The sequence below is a fragment of the Dromaius novaehollandiae genome, chromosome 16 (assembly GCF_036370855.1).
Source record: "Dromaius novaehollandiae isolate bDroNov1 chromosome 16, bDroNov1.hap1, whole genome shotgun sequence".
Lineage (NCBI taxonomy): Eukaryota > Metazoa > Chordata > Aves > Casuariiformes > Dromaiidae > Dromaius > Dromaius novaehollandiae.
In genome coordinates, this window is record NC_088113.1 from 2,753,407 (window position 1) to 2,776,553 (window position 23,147).

Genomic DNA, 23,147 nt, shown 5'->3' on the forward strand with positions numbered 1-23,147 from the left:
GGTGAGCTGAAACGAAACCTGGGGAGACTCTGCTGTCCTGGTTCATGGCGGGAATCACAAAGCACTTTGTGGCCCCCATGCGTGGGGGCACAGCCTCAGAGCTGCTGGCCTGGCCATGACTTGCTTTGTTTTTTTACTTCAGCATCAATTGTCACGGCTGCTCTCTGAAATCCTCCTGGTGAGGATCATTTTGTGTAGATCAATGCCTCTCACTCCCAAGGGTGCAGAGACTGGTATGGCCATGCCGTACACACCTTTTGCCCCAGCTTGCCAGGCCCTGTCTCAGGGTTTCTCCTGTCCCCGCAGTGTGTCCGCCTGCAAGCTGACAAATGAAGCCTGCTTCATCCTTTACGAATTCTGGCAGGATGTGTCTTCGTGGAGAAGGTTGGAGACTTTCCTTGTGCGTTTGGTGGGAACTTGGGTGTAGATGCTCCCAGACACTCTGGGCAGGGGGGCTAAAAGGGATTTGCTCTGGGGCCTCCTCCATGGACCCACCAGTGCCCCTTTTTAGATGCATGTCCTGCTGATCTGCCTAATGCTCTCATCTCAATGTGCCCTCAGTGACAATTGCAGGAGAGGGGGATGAAGGCCTAGATGAGGGATTTGGGGAGTGGGGCAGAAGTATGTATACTGCTTTGGGCAGGGCAAGAGCAGCCCTGTCCCCCATGCATGGGAAGGGACCCCTGTGCAAGGCTCCTCTCATACGTCCCAGGCACAGCAGGCACAAACAAGCTCTGCTACTCCCCGGGCCCAAGTGGGTCAGCCCCCTCGCTCCCAGCACCATCCTGACCCTGCCCACTGCTTTACAGCCACTTGCAGTCCAGCCACAGCAAGACTTTCCAACGGGCCATCATCAGCCTGCTGGAGGCCCCGGAGCTGCTGACCACCATGCTCTTCCCAGGTGAGCGGGGCTGTGCGGGCCAGGGGTGTGGGGACCACTGGTGATTCCTGCCGCTTCTGCTCGGGGAGGAGGTGTTTTGCAGGGAGCACTGCAAGGAACGGACTGCTTGGCTCACTCCAGACTGGACAATTTGGCCTGGGATCACCTAAATCATGTTTTCAGTCTGAAGTGGAACTTACTTCCGCTCTCGTTTGGTTGTTTCTCAAAGTGTGGGGGGTTTTTGGAGTGGGAGAGTTGCTTCAGAGACATGTATAACTTCCTTTGAGTTTGCCCAAGAAAACTGATTTTCCAATACTTTTAGCTGCATTTGCATCACCTCTGTGAGCAGCCCCAGGAGTCCCCAGACTGGAGGAAGGCCACTGTCCTGGCCTGAGCGTGGCTGCGGCGCACAGCCCCACGCTCACTCTCTCTCTCCGAGACCCATAGCAGGGCAGGCAGGGCGCCAAGTCACGTTATCGGCTGAGTGAAGCCTTGCTTCATAAAGAGCTCAGCTCTGAAGCGAGGTGTCGGGGCGGGGAGGAGCCGTGAGCTGCTCCTGGAGGAGGCCATTCATGCTCCGCAGCACTGCGTGCCATGTCCTGCTGCTCAGGGGGATGCTCTCCAGCTGGGATTTCCAAGCACCCGGCTGTGTTTCCCAGGTAGCAGAGAGGCTGAGTCCTCTGGATACCAGCCCAAGCTCTGTCTGAAGGCATCTGCTGCCTCATTTTTCCTCACCTGATCCCAGAAACCTCTCTGCAAAGAGCTGGCCCTGCTGGGTCATTTGCAGTGGCCGTGTCCAGATTTCGTTGTAAGGCTCAGTGGCACAGAGCCAGGGGAGAGAGCAGATTCAGGGAAAGTGCATGTCCCCATGGTGCCAACAGAAACCTGACCATTAAGTGAGGAACTGTGAGAATTTGGAAAGAAGTAAGACCCAACCAAGCCCCATTCTACTATCACTCCTTTGGGTCTTGCCCAAAATAACATAAACCACTGATTAACTTGGGCTAAATCCCATGCCAGCGGCACTCTCCCTGGCCAGCTGGTCTCACTGACCTTGTTCCCTGTGCTCTTTGGAGGGAACCACATCCAGAGCCGCCTGCGGGTCCTGCTGGGCCGGGTGTCCCCAGCGTCAGACACTGCAGGGAGCCAGGCTACGTGGTGCGGAGCTGTGTCCCCTGCAGGCTGGGCCTGCAGGAGAGCAGCCCAAGTGATCTCCATGGCTTGTGGGAGGCTCAGCAACCCGCAGGCCATGCACAAGGAACAGGGCTCGGGCCTGAAGGTAACGGCCTAGAGGAGGGAGAAAAAAAAAAAAAAAAAAAAAAAAAAGAAAAAGCATCAGCTCTCCCTGAGCAGGGGGGTGGGGGGGAACGGGACAGAGCCCCATCTCCATCTGCCCCCGGCTCCCATGAGGAAACCCTGGGTGCAATTCCCCTCCACCTGCTCGCGTTCCCTGACCCTCTCCCCGTTTCTCTCTGCAGCCTCCTGGTGGATCATGAACAACAACTAGCCCTGGGCAGCGGTTTCCGGGATGCAGCCAGCATGCAGAAGGATGCAGCGCCCTCAGCACAGCCACCTCCTTCGCTGGCATCCATCGCCTCTGCCTTCCCACCCCTGTGCAGCGCAGCGCTCCCTCCGGCGTGCCCTGGGCTGCCTGCCCCTCCATGCCTCGTCCCTGGCCATGTTTTACCCCATGCGATTTATTTATCCCCCCCCCACCCCCCGCCACCAAGGACGGTCCCTGTGCTGCCTGCTGCTCGGTTGCGCTGGTGCAGAGGTGCCACTGCTCCTTGTGGCCCTGCGCCCGGGGAGGGCACCGGCCGGCATGGCACCGCAGGGTGCTGGGCAGGCAGCGGGCTGCTGGGCAAGGGGGCGCGGGCTGCGCTTGGCGGGGGCGGCCAGGCCCTTTTGGGAGCAGCGCTTGCTGGTAACTGATGTCAGCAAAGCTGCAGACTCAAGGGCAGCTGCCAGAGGGCTGTGAGCTCCAGGCCTGGGCTCTCCTTCGCCTTCCCGAACCTCTCCAGCTCCCCAGCTGAGGGCCGGGAGACTCCCACAGCCGCCTGGCACCCGCTTTGGCACAGCCCCTCCGGGCAGCGCTGGCAGAGCCGACCTGGCGCTCCTCTTCCTCCTGGCGCTGAAGGCTGGGCAGTGCTCCCAGGGAGAGGTGGCACCACCAGGGCAGCTTTGGCCAGCGGTGGCATCCCTCCACTCTGCCCTCCGGAGCCCCTGGGGTGAGGGCTTGCGATAGTGCCCCCCCACACTAGGGAGCACCCAGACCTACCAGGCTGGGAGAGCCGTGGGGAGCAGGGCTGGCTAGCACGGACTGAATAGTGTTTTATTGAAAAAGAAAAAGGCAAGTCAAGCCAAGCAGAGTGCATTTCTGGCAAGGAGTGCCAGACCCACCCCGCGACACACGGGCAGCCTGCGCAGCGCTCGCGCGCGGCCCCTGCTTGCTGGTTTCGTGCTGCAACCCACCTCGTGCTCCCACTGGTGCTGCCCCATGGCTGTGTACCCCGAGGCTCGCATCCGTGAATAAACCACTGCACACCTGCGGGCTCGAGTGACGGCGCGCAGGGGAGCTCACGGGGCTTGCCTGACGAGGCGGCACGGGAGCAGGAGGCTCTGGGGGCAGTGCGGCTTTGCAAGTGTCCTCCCGGTGTGGGGCTGAGCACAGCTGCAACGAGAAGCCTGTCCTCTCTATCTGGCATGTTCACTCCCAAGCTGACTCCCAGGAGGATGCACCCTGCTCAGAGCTCCTTAGCATCATCCCTTATCTAAATTATCATAAACCAGAATTAGGCTGATGGAAAGAGGTTGCAGCCGTTTAGCCGAATTAGTTGGGTGCACTTTGATGCAGTTTCCAGGCCTGGGCTGAGCCAGAGCTGCTCTCTGCCCAGGCACAGAGAGCAGCAAGTGATGAGTTAAGAAAACTCGCTTACACCCGGCATGGTACTCGTGATGCCAGTGCTCAGCTAAAGCCCACAGAGGCCCAGCAAGGCTGGCATGGGCTTTCTGCTCTGCCCAAACCCCTCTGGGCCACACCAACAGCCCCGAAAATGCCGGCGGCCCCGCAGGTGAAAGTTGTGGGGGGGGGGGGGGGGGCTGCAGGATGCTCCTGCTGTGGAGCTGTGAATGGGGGCATCACAAGGCACGGCCGCGGCTCCGCGTGGGGCTGCACCGAGGCTGAGCGCCGCCACGGCCATGCCGGGCTTGCAGGGGGCTGCGGCACGTGGCTGCGGGCGGCACCTTGGGTACTGAGATGCGTGCTGGAGGGGAGAGGCAAGCTTGGCACAGCACCCCCAGCGCGGGGCAGGGGCCATGTGGACCGCCACTCATGGTGACAAACTTGTTCCTTATACTGTGTCCTCCTCGTGGGGCCGCGCCGAACCACGGTGGCACCCCGGCAATACAACAGACATGTTAGTCCGCGTGCTCTTCCCCAGTGCCCCATGTGCATTTAATAAAACACAGTTCATCCCCAGCTGAGCGGCTCGGCCTGCTCATCCCACGCGCCGGCTCGGCGTCGCGTTCCTCCCCGCCGCTGCCCGGCAGGAGGCTGCGCAGGCCGGAGCAGGCTGGAGCAGGCCACGCGGTGCTGGCGGCGCGGGGAGGGCGCCGTGGGGTGCCGACAGCACCCAGAGCCTGGCACTTTGGGGGGGTGGAAGACGGGCCCGTGGAGATGCCAGAAGCAGGTCTCCAGCTTGCCTGTGGGGCTTTTGGCAGGGGAGAGCAGTGGCCCGAGTGCCGTGAGGCTTTGCCCGGTGCCGTGGGCCCCTGCTGCAGGCCCGGGGCAAAGCAGCATTTCCCGGGGCGGCTGGGTGCTGTTTCACCATGGAAAGCCGATGCTCTCCCAAGGGTCCTCCTGCCGTGGGTGCTTGCTGCGACACCTGCTGCGGTCACGCTGGTGCAGATGGCCCTGCTTGCCCCATGCCTCAGTTTCCCCTGCTGAGACCTAGCGCTAGGCTAATTGAGGGGGTTGGGGATGCTTGGGGGCCCCAGGCACCCCGGGGCGGCGAGAGCCCCAGCAGCCAGGCAGACAAGGGTCCGTGTTCCCTCCACGGCACATTGCCTCCGCGTCCAGCACCCTTCAGCCCCCGTTTCTGTTTCATTGCGGCTTCAGAGCGCCCCGACATCCCTCCCAGCCCCAGAGGGAGCAAAAGCAAACCCCGGAGCAGGGCGCCGCAGCGCCGTCCGACCTGTTTCCCCCATGGGACCAGTCCTCTCAGCACCTGCTTATTCACCTAGTCACATGGATAACCTCTAATTTCCCCCGCCAAAGCTGCAGTTTGCTGGAAGCAGAGGGCCAGGGAGGCCCCCACAGCCTGGGCTTGCGCTGCGCTCTGCCCGCCAGCCCCGAGCTGGGCCGCGAGTGTGGGGACACGGGGCTGGGGACCGAGCCCGCGCCAGAGCCCTCCTTCGTGCCAGGCCCAGCTCCATCCCGCTGCGATTTTAGCGGGGTGAAAACCAGCGGGGGAAACCAGCACTGCTGCGTGCAAAGGCGTATTTTGGCCCCGACTTTAGGATTTCTTTTAGATGAGTGAGTTAAGCGTTTGCAGAGGCCCGGAGCCTGCAATCCTCCGGTAAGGCAAAGGCAGGCGGCAGCTCTGCCTGCTGCGGCAGGGACAGAGGAGCATTTGTTCCTCGAGCTTGTCCCCGCGAGCTGTCCCCGCCGCCAGCCCTGCCCCTTGCAAGCTCCTCCTTGCACAGAGACCCCGGGGTTCAGCATGCAAGGTGGAGGGCACACGCAGAAAGCAACGTGTTCAGAGGCAAACCAAAATAAAACCACGCTAAAAATGAGCGGCGACGCTCTGTTCCTCTTATGAAAGAGGAGTTAGGAGTTTGTACGATGAATATAGTCTTTTTATTGACTACTTTGAGTAGAACAAACTAAATACATCTGTAACAGTTTAGGTTCCTTTATACAGTACATTAAATAAGTTATGCACAGGAATGAAGTAACAAATTCCTATTACAGAATTAAATGCCAAAAAAAAAAAAAGGAAAAAATAGAAAACTCAATCCAACAAGTCTTCCCATATCAGAATTTCACATTTATCATTCCAGGTTAAAAAAAAAAAAAGAAAAGAAAAGAAAAGGCAATCATTCTAATCATGACTGTTAGTATTTCATTCATTTACATTGGGGTTAATTTTAATACACAAGTTGCATGAAAATTATGGAAGACGATCTATTTACAAGCAATTTCTTGCAGCGCTGCTTGTTCTTTTCGCCTCCGATTGAACAGCGGTTGGCCACCCCCCCCCCCCCACTCCCCCCTGTGGCATGGCAGGGCTGCAGTTACGTCTCGGGATGCTGTAACCAGATGTTATTTACCTGAGGCAACCGCGAACGGGGACGTGTGCCATGACCACAGGTGGCCCTCCAAGCCAGGAGCTCCAGGGCGAGGAGCACTGCTGAGGACCACGGCACCTGCGGGCCTCCCCTGCACCTCCTCGGCCCTCCTTGACGCTGGATCCTTGCAAATGCCGCGAGCGCGACTGCGGCGCTTTCTAAGTTTTGCAGCAGAGGTGTGGAAAAAGCCCATTTCCAGGACTTTTTCCCCAGCTTCGGAGCAAGCATGCCAGCGCAGGGGCTGCTGCAGCTTGGGGCTGCCTCGGGAAACACCCCTGGTGGAACAAGCGCTCCCGCAGGCTCCTGGCTGCAGGTCGGGGCAACTTGGGCACCGCAGTTTTTCCAGGTTCAGGGTTTCTGTGCCACACCAGGTGCCTTAACCCCAGCGAACGTGCGCCCCAGAGTGGGAGAGGCCATGGGGCTGCAGTAGGTCTTCGCACCCGATGCTGCCCCCCTGCAACATCGCTGCCAGACACGGGGAGCCCCAGCGGTGCCAGGAGCTCTTGCTTGCGGGACAAGAGGGAGACAACCCTACTTGCCACTTCAGAGCTTTCTTGAAAACCAGGAAACTTTGTGGCTTGCAGGCATGGAAGTTGCCCTCTTTATTCCATGGCTGCAGCTTCCAAAACAACTTTCCCTAAGGAACAAAGCTGGTTCAGTGGGTAACTTGTTTATCCCTGGGCATAGCAATGACAGCCAGCAGACAGCTACACCACTGCAAACTCAATGACTATTCATTACATCTCTATTATTCGCCTCCCATTGAAAAGTGATCAAAAATAATTTGGGAATTACTTGCCTCATTGGGCTCCAACCCAGCAATCACAAAAAACAGTCATGGAAACACAGCTTTGCTGAATAGATGGTTTTCTAGCTCCCATTTGTGCACAGCATGCGAAATCAGTGTGAATCCCAAGAGGGCACGCTCCAATTCCTCCTATTAGCTGCGCCTGGAACAACCTCTGAAGGGAGTTTTAAAATGAAGCGTTTGCGATAAGCCCTGCTGTGCTCCCTGAGCGCTGAAATAGCTCTTCTATGGGTCAGCGTTGACTGTGTGTTTTGGACTACATGAAAACATTCCTGCAATGCCAAAGCGGAGACTATCTGAGAGATTAGTCTCCTTGGGTTGACTGTAGTATCCCGGCTAGACTGCACCCTCCGAACTGTCATTTTGGGGTTGGGTTTCAAGCACTGGACGAGGCGGCGTTGGCTGCTTTGCAGCACAGGCAGTGCGCTCGCAGAGGGTTGCACTTCTCTGCATAAAACACGTAGCGACAACGAAGCTGAGATAAGCACGCTATCTTTCAGAGCAGCCCTCCAGTAACCCCACGAGGGCTGAGGGCTCAAGAACTGACATAGGATACAAAGTTCTGAATTTTTTAATAATTTGGCCAACACGTTTGGAGAGAATAGACTATAAATAATCCATTGCAATAGTGTGAAGATCTTTGTGGTTAAAAACAACGTCAGTAACTCTCAAACCAACAACTTCCATGCAGTGAAAAAATGCTTTCTGCATAGCAAAATAATGATACCCAGGTGGAGAGGGCGATAACTGCCCACAAAGAATCCAGATTTGCTCCGCACGTTTTCATTCAGCAATGAGAGCAAAGGTCGTACCCAGAATAATAAGCAACTGTCTGTCCAGTTAGAGGGAGGGACTGAAAACGGGCCATCTAAAAGTGACCATCCACACTTCCCTGGTACTGACATTTGTTTTCGATCTGTCCTCAGCAGGCAAATTCTCTCCTCAGTCTCTGCAGTCTGTCAGCCAATAACCACTTCCAGGCAGGAGAAGAGAAGCAGGCTCAGCTATCCCCAAGCAGCTACATATTTGTCATTGCACTAGAGAATGAGATGCTCTTGCTGGGAAATCAGCGCCAATCTGTTCATAGCAACAAATAGCACAGACGTCTGAGGAACTGCTCTCCGGGAGGAAGGAAAAACAGATGCGTATTATGGAAGAAAGGTAGCTGAACGAGGAGGCGGTTCAGACGGCCCAGGAGAGAGGAGCGTGAACACATTTCACCCTTCAGCACAAGGTCCCCTGTCCGGGCGTTGCTTGCTTGGCATCTCCTGTGTGCCTCAGGAGCGCTTGCCACGAAGTCCAGGTCCCACGGAGGGAAAGCCCAGCATCTGCAGCGTCCCAGTGATGCTCTCTGGTACGACCCTTCAGCGAGACCGGTATGGAGGCCCCTCAGGCAAGGCTGGCACAAGGTCTTTATGAACCACAAAAACAAGGCAGAATGAGATGGAAAAGCCTGAGTGTCAGTGCTCTAGAGGAGGCGGTGTAGATTTGTCAAACATGTAAAGTGATATGAGTTCCTGGGTTGTTTTTTTTTTTCGGCTTAAAAAACAGGAAAATTAACGTGAAACAAAACTTTCCCTTTAGAGTCCATTTGTATCTATTGCTGTCACAGATGCTGGGGTAGAGGATCGAGAGGTTGTTGCTGAAGTCTTCTCGAGGGCTGGGCTCGGTACCGCATCGATGGCCTTGGCGGCAGCTGCTGCAGATCGCCCAGCGGGCAGAGCCAGCGGCTTGGTCTGGCTGTGCAGGCCTTGGCCACAGATTCGGTGGTGCCTCTCCCAGTCCTTGTGCTGGCAGAAAGAGCCGCAGTACCGGGCGATGTTGCAGCCACTGCACGTCTCACTGGCCTTGCGACCGCAGTTCCAGCAGCTCTGAAAGACAGAAGACACTGCACATTAAGACCTGTTAACGTTCACCAGCTGTAGGATGGCGCTCACTCAACAGCTGGGGAGGGGACGGTTCCTCTCCCCTTTGGCCCCAAATCAGTCATATTAAAATGACCAATCTATGAATTCCTGCTATTTCACAGCCTTTGCCAAAGGCACTGACCCTACTTCTCTGCTCTGCCCAAAACAGCCTGCCAAACTGCACTGGTCACATCCTCTCCACTAGATCCGCCCAAATGCATACAGGAAACAGCAGGCAAGGAATAAAAAACACACCGCAGATGCTGCTCCTCGGCCTTTTTATTTCCTGTTTTAAGCAGCTCTATTTTGGTATCGCTCCCAGCCAAGTGCTCTCCGCAGGGATTACGCCACGCTGCACAGGCACCATTTGCTTCGCACCCTGCTTAGCTGCACAAGAGGTTGGAACAGGCTAATTTGGAAAAGCAAAAGCTCATTTGAAAGCCTCCCGGCCAGCTGGAACCGCTGCCAGCGCGTGGGCTTCAAGCTGGAAGGCGAGCAAAGCCTCTCCGGACTCCAGGAGACGTGTCAGCTGGTGGCCTGACAGCGCGCCACGGCTTCGTTACGAGCACGAGGGCAGGAGGCCAAAGCCGGGAGCTGTGGCTGCAGCTGGTCCGTGGAGGGGTGCGGGAGGATTAGCTTTCCTGCAGCTGGACTCGCGCATTAGCAAGCGTGTACTGGGAGGGCAAGTTCAGCCTCTGCCAGGCTCCACACGCCTCTCCCTGATCCTGCCCAACGGGGCGCGTTTCGCCAGCCCCCATTTCGGCAAGCGCAAGCAAAACGCTCCTTGACCACCAAAGCGGCCCGCAGCCCTCTCGCGGGGAAGAGCCGCGAGCCCTGCGCTCCCAGGGGTGCTTCTGCCCGCCAGCACTGCCCCGGGAGCCGCTTGCTCCCAGCAGTGATTCAGTGGCTCGTAGCAAGCAGCCAAAGCGGGCCGGCTGGGAGCAAAGTGCTCTAGGGCTGATGTACACCAGAGCCACCTCTATCTGCCAGGAGAAGCGGGACTCAAAAACAAGAAATCCTGCAGAAGCCTGCAGTAACTCTTGAAAAACTGGGTCACTGCTTTACAGCTGTTTACCCTTCTGTCTAAAGCAGTGTTTTTAAACCATATTTGCAAGATTGCAAGGCATGCCAGGATCCGTGACAGCTCTCAACGTGGCTTTTAGAGAAAAGTGCCAGTGCTAGAGCACCGGGGCTGTAGCGGGAGCGCGTTCCCAGGGGGACCTCCGCTGGCCCGAGCTGCCCGGCTCCCACCACCTCTCCGGAGCTGCGCTCAGGGACGGACGGGAGACGAGGGAGCAAGGCGCTCCTCTGGTATTCCCCTAAAGCACAGTCATTGCTTATCTCATTTCTTCCATGGTTTTCTAAGCAGTTCCTCCCACTCCCATCATGTGTTTACTGACTGCTACATTCTTCCTTCAGCAATTTAATTGGGAAGTAATAAGGTCTATACATACTTTTCTGTCAAAGCCTCATATTTACATTGTTCCTGTGATGTGAAAGCAAAACCCACACCAGAGCTGGGCATACCATGCCATCGTGCCATACATAGGAAGCTGGGCTAGCTTTTTCCAGAGCTCCTCCAGTACTGAGTCCAGGGCGTCCGGACCAGCAGGGGCTACAGAAATCCCGCGAGGGGAGGGAGATGGACCTGCTGCCCACATGGTCACGGATGGCATTAACTTCCCATTCCCATCAGATCTTTGCTTGGGAGAAACAGAGGCAAAGCCCAAAGCAGGTGTGTGGAGAAATTAAAAAAAAAAATCTCAGAAAACAAAAAACCCCTACACATGGCTGTGACATCGTAGCATGACGGTGAGTGGGGACCATGGGAAGGAATTAACTGAGCAATTCTCCTTGCTCAGCAGAGCTCAGGCTTCCAAAGGTTAATGGAATGAGTTTCCAGTTAAAGAACAGTGAAGATAATTAATGACTGAGGGGTGGAAAGAAATCCTGCAAGAGACACCTACTTATCAAGTGTTTCTTGCTATGACAAACTAAAAGTCATCTGTTCTTTTTAAAACAGGCAAATATCTCATCAGGTGTTACTAGACTTTCTGTACTGCGGGGACAACCATCCCACACAGAAGTTTCACGTTAATCTCTTTGTGGCTGAGGTATTGGCAGACTTTATGGGAACTGAGCAGCAAGAAAATTGCAAAGACCGGAGAGCAGTTAACCACACGCGAACTGGGGCACGTATGTTGTGAGCCAGCAAAACTACAGTCTCCAAGATGATATTCAGCATGCTGGTCTGCACAGATATGGGGCACAACACAGACCTGCAAATAATGAGGGGCATAATTTTAACATCACCTGCAATCCAGTTACGACCCTGCTCTGTTTTAAAGCCCACAAACAGCAATTCCTTTTCTAAACAGACCGGGTACTTCCGACTAGCAGATTTCTGAGACGGAGAGCTGTATTCCAATGGCACCAGTTTCTTTTTGCTTTTGCACCTCCCTAAAGCCAAAGAAGTGGCACTGAGTCCAGCTAACTGTGCCCAGGGATGCCCTCCCACAGCTCTTCTGCGTACACAAGGGCACCTGACAGACACCCTTCTGTCAGGGAAACATTAAGGCCGATTCCCCTGCCAAAGAAATCAAGAGCAAAATTTGTCTTCTATGGTATTAATGAGTTCTTTCAGTTATTGTTTGGAAAGAGACTTTCAGAAGGAAAAAGCAATATGGGACCTACAGGCTCTGCATGACTGGCAGGCAGGACCTATAGACATCAGGCATCTTCAAACTCCCTCCTTGGACATTCCCCACCGCTCTCCCATCCCAGCAGCTGTGGCCGGGCCCTGGCACCTTACCTCTGTAGACTCCTCCTGCTCGTTTATCACTAAGAAAGCATCCTCAGTAGCTTGGCGCTTTGCATCCGCAATGGTCTGCTCCATCCGCGCCCTCTCGGAGGCAATCATCTCAAACGCTTTCTGCTCGGCCTCTGCCACAGCCTTCTGCACCTCAGACATGGCCTGGCGCTTCACCTCGTTCACAGCTTCTTCTGGAAGGAAACAACGGCCTCAGCAGATGGCCTTCGGAGCACGGTGAGCCTCAGAGAACCGCTGGGCTGGACGCGTGGCCAGCAGTTTCCGAGCTCCCAAGACACTACAGACCTCAGAGCAGTTTGATGCAAAAGTGATCCTCAATGGGTTTTGTTCTCCGGTTGAATTATTGCACATCTGTGCTCCAAATGACAGCTGGGTGTCCAGGCAGGCTTGCGCACGCCAGCACGCAGCCCCATGCTTGCGTCCCAAGGCGCGGCGTGCCCGGTGCCCGCGGCACACAAGCGCCTTGCAGGGGCACACACTCGCAGCCCGTGGGAGGTGCAGCCTGTTGGAAAACCCAGGCCCAGGCACTGGTAGCTAACCAAGCCAGATGTGTATGTCCTGGGGCTTTCGGCAGCTGGACTTCTCCAGTTTCCGTGGAGCAATCCGCAGCATCTGTGTTTACCTCAAACGACTTGGTAGAGTCACTTGCCAAGGTTGCTAGCAAACACTTACCAGCTTTTTTCCATATCTCTTCAGTGACATAGCCTGTTCCCGACCTGCTGGTGAACTCCCGCAAGGAATCTGTCGGAATAAGGGACACACGGAAAGCCTTGTCTCACCTGCCAGCTTTCGGAGAAACAGCTGCCCGTCAGTACCCTGGAAGCCTGGGGAAAAGCCTAGACAATATTGCTGCATCCAGCAAAGACATCATAGGGACAGGGTAGGGTTAACCAGCTAACACCCAAAGCAGAGCATTCCTACAGTTAAGGCCAGTCATCAAACATCTAGATGATAAATGTCAACATTTAATTAGTACCCTGCATAATTTATTACACGGTATAACGCATTTCCATCTCCTGGTACTTTATAACAACAGGCAATACTTATAAATATATGCCATCAAACATCTGCACTATCCAGTGACTTTGAACATCAATCTATACTAACAGCAGTTTACATTAAATGAAGCACTTTCCATTCCCAGGACAATTCAAAGTCTTACAGTGACGGACAAACCGTACTGTAAGATCTCCTACTGTCGGGGTGTATATGCTCCTGAGCACCCATAAACCTCTCAAGAGCTAACGTGACAGATGGAGACAGTCACATGAGGATCTCAATACAGAATACAGTTGCACAGGAAAGTTTTTTTCAGAAACCTAGTACTGTCTCTTATCCCTATCTCTTTTTAATACTTCAAAATAATTTTCTGAAGGGTCAGATGACACTGGCCAAACAAAAACTAAACCATGGCAAAGGGTAACAGGAGAACAAAAATACTTCATGAAGGTCCTGGGGTTCTTCAAGTTTGCAACAAACTGTGGTATACCTGGGAAAGCTTCTTGACATTTAACCACACCTTCTGTCCACAGCAACACAGCTCGAAAAATTAGCATTAGGTCTCACAAGGGGAGAAAAGGTCAACCAAGATCCCAATTACAAAAAAAAAGGTCACTCCATAATATTCTCAAAGCAAGGCAAAGGCTATTCTAGAAACAGAATGATTTTACTCTTCCTTCCACTTGCTCACTTGCTACCACGTCAAAGTTTCACCACCGCACACAATCCAACCTGCTGCTTCTGTGCAGAAGCTGTGGAATGACTGAAATCAAACCCTGCGAGTAAATCAGGATTTGAGGCAGCAGGCAAGAAGCACTGATTAATGTATCTTACTCAAATTCCTTTCGCTTGTGTACTTTTTATTGTTTTCCTAAGAAATACTCATTCTCGCTGACTGGGAAATATCAAAACTTGTTCCACCGTAGCTAAATCTGGCCTTTACCCTAAACCGATGGCTCTTTCTGACAGGCAGGAATGTTCGCTCTCTTTATTCAGTATACAAACAACAAGCTGAATATACATCAAACTGAGATTTTTAGTTTGGACATTTTTATTACTATTAGAAAATGTTTTCTAACGGTAAACTTTAGAAAACTTTTTCCAACTGTTAGAATACTTTTTCATTACCGAATGATCAGGATTATTTTTAGCATTTGATTTGTAGCAGACTGTTTCGGATGGAAATTAGAATTAAATCCAAATGCATAAAATCAGGATTTCAAACTTGTTTTTCAAAGTGAGTCAAAAATCCCTCCGTATTGGAGGGGAAAAACAGTCAGTTTCAATAAAGTTAAATTGACTTACGAAACAAAACCAGTATTTATTATTCAAATTATAGGTGGTAGCTCTTATGCTTACACCATTCTTCGAGATTTCTGGAATTAGTAGATCTCACCATTTAACATCCTTTAGACAGAACTGAAGGGGAAGAGGGGTGAAACCAACAACATTTGTTGTTTTTTCACCTCCCCACTGGTTTCTCAGCTTTAAATGAACTGATCCTTGAGCCAAACTTGCTGACTCAACTGACCTGAGGACGACACTCTCTTGGCACCTGCAGAAGAAGCTGCTGCTGCCAAAAGATGCTTTTGCACTTCAGTGAACCCTGGTGCCAGGAGCTTACCCAGGAACTTCCACCAGCTCAGTGATCCAACTCAAAGCTTTGAAAACAGTTACGTACTGCTTGAGCATTTCATTTATAACGTAATTTGAATATATCACAGTCATTTTATACCTAGTATAGCTTTGTCATAACTAGACATCTACTTTAAAGCGTCCATTTTTCATGAAAATACGTCTATTGCCCAGCCTGTCCGTAGACCCTGACATGTTGTACTGCTCCCACCAAAACTGGTGGAAATGGGGAGCACCTGAGGCAACCAGGAGGCAGCGTGGCATGCTCCCGCGCAGCCCGGCACGCTCCCGTGCTCACCGCTGCCGATGGAGTCAGAGCTGCTGGGGCTGTGCTGCCTGGAGATGAGCTCGCTCCCTGCCTTCCTCGTCTCCGCGGTCTCGCTGCACCGCCTCTTCCAGTAGTTGAGCTCCTCCCGGTCGGCCTCCTGACAGCGCCGCAGAACAGCCATGGAGCGCCTGGTTTTCTCCACCATCTCCATGATGCAGTTCAGTGCCTGCGGGGAAGGACACGTTCTCAGTCTTGGTTAAGCTGCCTGTTCACATGGTCGTCTCCTGAATTTCTTGTGGGAGGTACCACAGGGACTGTCCCAGTAAGACAAAACACAAGGTCATTTCACAGTAACAGTGCCTGTGCATGATATTTTGGACAAAATACTATCCAAGCAGGTATTGCAGTGCTGCCCCTGTGACCGCTGTTTGGATCAGCGCTCCGGAGACGTGCAGGGAGCCCTGCTCTCACTACAGCGCACAATCCCACCCCTCCATCAGGGCCATTGGAAAGCTCATGAAGGGGTGGAAAAGATACTTGGAGGAGAAGCACAGAAAAGTTCCTGTACAAAGGAACAACAAGGCTTCAAAAACTGGTACAAAAGCCCCAACAAGGGCTGGCTGTGGTCCCCCATGGCAGTGGGGACATCTTCTCATGACTGCTACACACGGAGGTGTCAGCAAGTGTATACTTGTTCCTAAAACCAGAAGGTGAGTATACTATAGGAGCCTCTGTCTCTGACCTAGAGGAAATGGGCCAGGTACCAGCTCTCCAGAGCCACATCCCAGCTCATGATACTTAGCTGCAGGGCCTCTACTTCACACACACCTCTGTGAAACATCAGCTTCAGAGCATAAGTAAGCATAGAGTGTCTCCATGTTTGTGATCCAAATTCAAACTTCAATCCCTTCTCTTTAGGGGAAACATTCAAGTGAAGTGCATGGACCAGCGGCTTTGCTGTGAGGGAAAAAACAGACTCCCCAGAAAGCCTGCCAGAAATACCAAATCTCATTGTGGGCACCTAGTTGACGCCCATAAAAGGCTTGCTCCTCAGGAAAAAAGCATTAAAACAAAATAATGGTGGCTTTCCTTATCTCGTAACCTCTGTATACTTGTTGCACATAGCGTATCCGTGTGTTTAGCCCAGACTGGTTTTGGCTCCCACTGACCGTGTGCAGAGGAAAAACACCAGGAAAGTGTTACTGCTCCTTTCTGTCCTCCCCACCGCCCACCTTCTCACACTGCTGTTCATCTACAAGCCACCTGGAAAGCCTGGATGTACTATCAGCAACAACAAAAACACAAATTGGAGCAGGTGGAGCACTGGGTTGTCGTGTCCCACAGAGCTTTCCATACCACTAGCCTTCCCTTACGTGATCGAGATGCTTCCACTCATCAGCCCACTCTCTCTCTGTTAAGCGGTGGTCCACCAGCTCGTCCTGGTATCCTCCATTTAAACCTGTCACAAACCACAACCAGAACAGCGATTAGAGAGACCAAGTACTCTCAGTTGTCGGAGAGGGAATGTGGCCCTGAAGCATTAAAAAGATCTGTATCTCTAACTATGTGTAGCTGAGGTTTTAAAACACGTCTCAGGGAGGTGGCTCTCTAGGACCATGTTCCATGCTGGTGTTTTTATCCTTGTTTATGCCACTGACTCTCCAAAGAGCAGGACTGGGGGCTGCCCGACATCCCACGCAGCTCCAGGGGAGCGGTCAGTGTTTGAAAGGCAATCTGGGCCTGAACACATTCTCAGAAGTGCTTCAGCACAGTTCCAGGTCTGGATCTGATCCGCCTGGGGAGCCAGCTCCCTCATTAGAAATCTGCAGCGACTCCAAATTTGTGATTCAGGGTGCCCCGCTGGAAACACGGGGTTCACCCCCCATGCACACCCCCACCCATGCTGGGGAGAAGGAGAGGGAGCCAAGCTGTGGTCTCCCCAGGCCCCACACATCTCCTTGTCCAGCTACTCTGAAGAGATACTCTCTATTTTCTCAGCTTTCATTTTGCCTGCTGGGCTGGCCATGCTCAGCTCAAACATCAGGTCCTTTCTCCTCATCCTTGGTGGCTCCAGCCTGCACAAACCAATACTGCCTCTTGTTCAATCTTCCTATTTTTAACCTCTCATTGTCAATTATTCTGTCCAAATTCCTTGCAGAACCTCTTGCCTTTCTGCCTAAAATTACACAGCTTTAGGGGCGAGTGGGCGAGCACAGGACATCGGGGTGAACTGGGGACACAGCCTGCTAGCTCAATGATCTGATTTCACAGCGCCTACAAACAGATCTTTACAAGCTTCTTACCAAGACTGCTATGCCGGTCGCGAACCTCCCTGTGCTCCAACATCTTGCTGGGGTCTCGGTACAGATGGGAAGTCGCGATATCTTCCAAGGTGTAGTGCTGGAGGGGCGGTGGGGTGGGGTGGAACTGCCCCGCGGGGTTCATGAGGGGCATGGTCAGGGCAGGACTGTGCCGGGGAGCTGGGCTGATGGTGCACACTCTCTTGGCCGGGGGCTCCGTCGGGAGCGGCTCTCTCTCAAAGCTGTTTTCTTCTCTTCTGCAACTGAACCGACAGACAGATGCACTTGTTAGCACCATGCGAGCATAATCAGAAACAGAAAGATGCAGATTTCAAAACAGGAGAGCGTGGGCAGCGGTGATTTTACGGGGCGGGGGGGGGGGGGGGGGGAAGCAGGAAGCTAAAACACACTCAGCTTGAGAACAAATCCAAGAAATGACCCTGTCAAAAAAAACACTACACCCAACTCCAAAACACTCAATTGTTGATATTCATCTTTCTAAGCATCACCAAATTAAAATCTCACAGGTTTTGTAAATTTGAAGCATGTTCTACATAATTATGTATCACCTTTTACCTGGAATAAAAGTAGTGAAAATTGAAATGAAGCCCCTCGTTCTGCGTCATCCCTCAGCCGAGGGAAGCAGACAGGGCGATCTCTGCAGAACTGCTGAGCTTTCCAATTCAGGCATTTTTGACCTTCTACTGAACAATTTACTCTGGGACTTTGAGGGAAAGCCCTCAAAGAGGATCCCAGGCTGAATCCACAGTACAGGAGTACTGTGAGGAGGAATTACAGACACAGATAACCAGCAGGATCTTGTTAACAGTCAGAATAGTTGTTAAGAGCAATAAGATCTTGTGGTTTAGCACTGAACATCGTTTAAGGTTTTGTTTCAATTCTACTGCTGTCAAAAGTCAGGATTTTTAAAATTTGGCAGAGGGGAGAAAGCTCTGTTTACCTGTCTGGACTGTGCCTCTTCCCGTTTCCGTTCACCTCAATGAGCAGCTCCGAGGAGTCAGCCGGAGACGTGGTGTTTGTGTTGAGCAGGATGTGCTCGTGCTGTGCCAGGTACTGGGACGGCGTCTGCTTGGCAGCCCGGGCACAGTGCAGCAGCTCTCTCTGGAGCAGAGGGAGGTTGGCCTGGAAAACAAATCACCGCACATTGTGGGTCTGGTCTAGGCAGGCTGCAGACAGGCAATTCCCCTGTTTGCAGAAGATCTGCTCCATCCCCACCACCCCTTGGAGCAATGCCTGGAGCCTGTGGGCTCCTCTCGATTGTCTCTCTGCTCACAATCTCTGCACTGGTCAGGTTTACCCGTGCTCTCCCAAGGGCCGAAGTCGGTGCACAGGGAAACAAAGTTTCACGGGAAGCTCTCGGTGCTTCCAGCATCTAATAACTCCAGCCATGGTCCGTATACCAACGCTTCAAATATTCTAGACTTCAACATTTGAGGATAAGACTATAGGATGAGAGATGGCAGAATGGAGGTTGGTTTGTTTTCATTTCTCCCTAATGTGTGAGTGGACATGTGTGGCACCCGCTCTGATGTTAGCTTTCTGTGAGCCAGTTACCCATGGTGATCACTACGGTCTGCGCAGTCTGTCTCGGACTTTGACCGAATTGTTCTGGTGCTTGGAACGAGAGCTTTCCCATCAGTGACATGCTGCCAAGCAGCACGGACCAACACAGGAGGTATTAGCAAGACCCATGCGCTCACTGTCACCTTCAGAAAGGGGATCACAAACGGCCGGAGGGGGAAGTTCGTCGCCTCTTGCAGCTTGCAGTGAAACTCCTCAATTGTCACCGTCGAGTTCTGACAAAAGAAATTAAGAAATGAAATGGCAATTTGCTCTTATTGCAGACACTTGGGAAGCGGCTCAAAACCAACAGAACTGGAAGGCAGAGCGCATCTGCCATTGCAGGACTGACGACGCCAAAAGGCTGCGGCCGATCGAGCGGAAGGAGCCGGCGCAGGGCGCGTTGCACTAGGCGAGGGTGCAGGCGGCCGGCAGCCAGGCGCTGCCTGTGCCCAGCACCCTGCCGGAGCCGGGCTGCAAAGCCCTGCCCAGGAGGCAGCAGCGCCCAGCTGGCACCACCAGCGTCTCCAGCCAGGTGTCCGGGGGAAGGCGGCCGAGGAGGCAGGCAGCGATTCCAGCCAGTAGCTGCAGCTGCCTGAGAAGCCTGAGCGCTTCCTCCGGGTGCGGGTCCCCGGGCCGCCTGCACCTCTCCACTCCCAGCCCGTTCATCTCAGCTTCCCCACGAGTCCCCTCCTCTCCTTTTTCCTCCCATTCAGCTCATTTAGTCCAACCTATCTGCCATCCAAGAAGTCACTTACTACCAGCCTGCTGCTCCCTGCCTTGGCACGGTCTTCCCCTGGCCCTACCTTGTATCCCCCTTGGCTATTCAGGCTGCATGCTCTCTGGGACGAGCAGCACTTGCTGCACTGCATGTACAGCGTTTGGCCCTGCAGCAATAATCTCAATCAGGGATGAGAACGACAGCTGGAGGAAGCCAAACGGCTTATAATTGCCTTTCCCAAAGGCTAAACTGAGATACTACCCTACACCCATGGAAACGCATTCTCCATCCTACTTCAGTGGCAGCTTTTTGCATCTAGTGCAAAAGTTCTGTGAAAGCCCCATAGGTTGTGGACAGACCCATAACTGCTCTGCCCACTCCAGCCCTGGGAGCAGAACGACTCCAGCGTGCCCACGGTCTGGCTACAAGCGCCCTGTGATGAGGCGGAGAGCAAGCCTGCCAGGAGGCAGAGTCAGCTTAGGAGCTGCGCTGGGCGATGACCAGCTCGCAGCTGGGCAGGCTGCACAGCGCTGCATGCTGTCAGGTCTCCACGAGGCTGGGCTTGCACAGGATCACTGTTTATTTAACGTTTCAAACAACACTTACATAGGATTTCTATTAGACAGTTTGTATACCTGCAAGTATTAAACATAATTCTGCAGCAAGACCCTGTTCATTCGGTTTTATGAGGACATTTTTAGCTGAATTTTAACTGCTGTCCGTAGATGCAAAAGAACATGTACTGTTTGCACATGCACGCGCTATCATCAATCCCAGCTCTTGCAAATCCCAAGGGTAGGAATGGGGAAGAAGGGCAGCAGGTGCACAAAAGTGTTATTTACCAAGCCCGTCCCTGTAATTGCACCTTCAGACTGTCACAAACATCAGTATAGCCGCACAAAAGCTTGCACAACCATCAATCTCTTTCTTAGTGCAGGCAGACATGCAAACACACAAAGTGGCAGAATATCACAAGTCCGGGTCTGCTGATGCAGCAGAAGACTTCCTATCTTCTGCAGACCTTGGCCAGAGTTAGGTTTGCTTTGCTAGCGGGCCAGCGTTAAGATAGGCAGGAGCAGCCCGTGAAGAGGAAACCCTCCCCCCATTAAATACGTTCCACGTTTACCACTGCATATTGCAAATTAAACATTTCAAGTGTCACGATGTTCTCTACACACTGAAGACCGAACGTCTTTCGAAAGGGAATATTCACAGACGCTACCCCCCATGACGTTTCCAGAAGACCCTATATTCAACATCACCCAGCTGCCCCATAGAAAAACATGCTTTCAACACCTCCACCATCCGCTCAGGAGCTACAGGAGCTAGGATGGTGGTGTGTATACAAAAGGCCCACCACATAGGTATAGTAGGGCTTTTACAAAACAGTGCACCAACCCTCCACCTGCAGTCCCAGTGGTCCTCTGAGGGAGGGAAGCACCACTGGCTTTCCAGAGCGACTCCCCGGCAGGGGCAGGATCGAGTTCCTGGCTCTGCACCGCTGCTTATTCCACTGCGTCACGCTGCCATACTGAAGTCAGGGCAGTGTTTATGAAACGGTGCGTGGCACTGGCGCTTCTTCATATGGAAGCAGATCGGAGTTAAATCGATCGGCAGTCGGGGTCAGGACATCGTAAATCCCCCCTGCTCCACACTCACAGGGCACAAGGATGAAAACACTTTCCTAGCACGAAATTACAGGCTCCTCCGAATTGCTTGAAAGTTTCCTTTACAAGAGGAAACCAGGAAGCCCAGCCTAGCACATCCCTTCCAGTGCAGAGGGGGAAAAACGCCGGGCCTGTAGCCCTTATAGCAAAGCTTAATCCAAATCCTTCTGCATCTCCTCGAGTGCAGCTGCACCTGGGCTCACATCAAAGCAATGCAAACGGACAAGCAAACAGTTTTCTGGAATGCACCAAAGACGAGAAAAAAAGCCAGCAAGTTTACCAGAAAGTGTAAACGTTACAGCAAGCCTTGCTTAGCCAATAACTCTGCTTATAAAGACACAAACACACATTGTGTAACGCAGGCACATGCTGGCTGCCAGGATCCCACCGCCAGGCAGCTTTTGCAAACGCAAGGCCCTGCAGGCCTCTCCGAGGCTCGGCTGTCCTCCCTGGGTCGCACTCACCACTAATGCCAGGACGAGGGTCCGGACCTTCTCCCCGATCTCTGGAGAGATGTCATTGCCAAACTGCTGCAGGGTGGTGAGGAAGCGCTTCAGCTTGCTGAGCTGCCGGGCACCGCAAGTGGCTGGGAGCTGCTGGTTGGTGAGCGAGGAGGAGGAGGACGAGGCAGGACCGTTGCTAAACCGCTGAGGTGGAGACGGAGCCCCGTTCAGTGTCGGGGGGGAATGGTTAATCCCGTTGGGCACTGCAAATCAGATATGAGCCAAAACTGTTAGTGACCGCTGCTGTGAGAGGCGGGCATGTGCCTGTGGCCTGGTTTTTAAAAGCATTCTGATTTTACTAAGTCTTAGGAGAGAAGGCACCATGCACCACATAGGTATCTGGTCTGGTGTGAGATACCACGCAGGTACACACAGTGCATGTGTGCCAGGTAGGTCACCCAAGAGCACTGTGTGGACTACCTAAATCTAGCTCCCAGGGCAGGAATTAGAGAACTGACCAGGACAGGGCAGAGCTTGCAAGACTTGCGGAAGATGCAGGAGCATGCCCTGATGATGGCACTCTTCAGTGGCACCAACACATACCTCCTCCTTAGCCTGTTTCCTTAGCGTCCCAGAGACACTCTGCAGCCCCGAGCACACAGGTACCGCTCCCCCCACAAAGGCATCCGCTCCAGTTTTCCTCAGCAGGATCCCTGTTCTGATTGAAAGATAGACCCAAGTGCTCGCCTCCCTAAGAAAGCTCCTGGGTGATTTACAACGCAGCCGGTGACTTTTCCAGACACACTCCATTCTAGCTTCGTTCCAAGGGACATTAAATAACGTCAAAGAATTAGGTTCAGAAGAACATACCGAACACACACCTCAATTTTCACATGGGGCAGCTCAGGACACAGGCTCAAGCTGCACAAAGCTCACACTGTGGCAGACTAAGTTGTGTTGCATGTTCAGCCTGAAGACTTAAACATGTTTTAGTGCAAAGTTTGCAGCCTTCAGCAAGAATTACTGAGCAGTGATTTCCTGTGTTATGCAGCAAATGAGACCAGGCAATCCAACAGTCCCTGCTAGTCTCATAAATCACAATGAATCCACGGTGCTCACTACAGCCTGGGTCCTGCTAACAGAGCAGGGAGCCCGTGGTCCCCACCTCCTCCCCGAGGACGGCTGGCACCGCCGGAGCTCGCAAGCATGAACGCCGGGGTGGCACGCTCCGCTGCGGTGCTCAGGCCACGTTACCGCCCAGGGGATTTACAGCAAGCCGGTTTCGCAAACACAGTTGCTTTTCCAGCCTGGTCCCATCTGCAACTTTGCCTCCTTTAAGCAGAAAGTATGTTGAAACCAGCTACGTTATGGAAGTTTGGGAACTCCACAAGGAGTTTGAATAAATTGTTGACATCGCCATACTGCGGTTGTGCAATCTAAAGCCTTGTCTGGGAAATCTTGAAAAGCAGCTGTGCACTTGAGGCCCAAACTTGATATAAATTCAAGTTTTAGAGGTGAAAAGTACATGATCGTAAATACAGGTTTAGCCAATCCACTGGTTTATCCTTAAGAGCCCAATCCTGAACCCCTGGTGGATGCAAGTGCTAAAGACAAGGCCACAAGCAGTATGAGGCTATGAAACTGTTGTGAGCATCTGCGCTCAGCAGAGAGCCGCCGAAGCAGTCCCAAGAGCTGCTGGTGCACGGACAGGGCAGAGGAGACACGCAGAGCTCTGCACGGAGCGGCAGCTCACCAGAGG

General features: G+C 53.1%; 2 protein-coding genes across 4 annotated transcripts in view; one reads left to right on the forward strand and one right to left on the reverse strand.

The window, feature by feature from the left end:
* The window catches only part of NECAB3 (N-terminal EF-hand calcium binding protein 3), a 54,046-nt gene extending 50,359 nt beyond the window's left edge, over nt 1-3,687 (forward strand). For both annotated transcript variants that reach the window (XM_026115595.2, XM_026115596.2), the window contains 3 exons: nt 307-384; nt 810-901; nt 2,359-3,687. In XM_026115595.2, the coding sequence (XP_025971380.2) occupies nt 307-384; nt 810-901; nt 2,359-2,387 (199 nt within the window). In that variant the 3' untranslated portion in view covers nt 2,388-3,687. The remainder of the gene's footprint in view (nt 1-306; nt 385-809; nt 902-2,358) is intronic.
* A 2,028-nt stretch (nt 3,688-5,715) lies between these two features.
* Nucleotides 5,716-23,147, reverse strand: part of CBFA2T2 (CBFA2/RUNX1 partner transcriptional co-repressor 2) — a 70,734-nt gene continuing 53,302 nt past the window's right edge. The window contains exons 3-11 of one of the 2 annotated variants that reach the window (XM_064521288.1): nt 21,410-21,651; nt 18,704-18,793; nt 17,938-18,119; nt 16,980-17,239; nt 16,050-16,135; nt 14,707-14,902; nt 12,447-12,515; nt 11,757-11,944; nt 5,716-8,908 (exon numbers count right to left, since the gene is read on the reverse strand). In XM_064521288.1, coding sequence (XP_064377358.1) covers nt 8,618-8,908; nt 11,757-11,944; nt 12,447-12,515; nt 14,707-14,902; nt 16,050-16,135; nt 16,980-17,239; nt 17,938-18,119; nt 18,704-18,793; nt 21,410-21,651 — 1,604 coding nt within the window. In that variant the 3' untranslated portion in view covers nt 5,716-8,617. Of the gene's footprint in view, nt 8,909-11,756; nt 11,948-12,446; nt 12,516-14,706; nt 14,903-16,049; nt 16,136-16,979; nt 17,240-17,937; nt 18,120-18,703; nt 18,794-21,409; nt 21,652-23,147 lie in introns of both variants that reach the window. The other variant, XM_064521287.1, reaches the window with a different exon arrangement.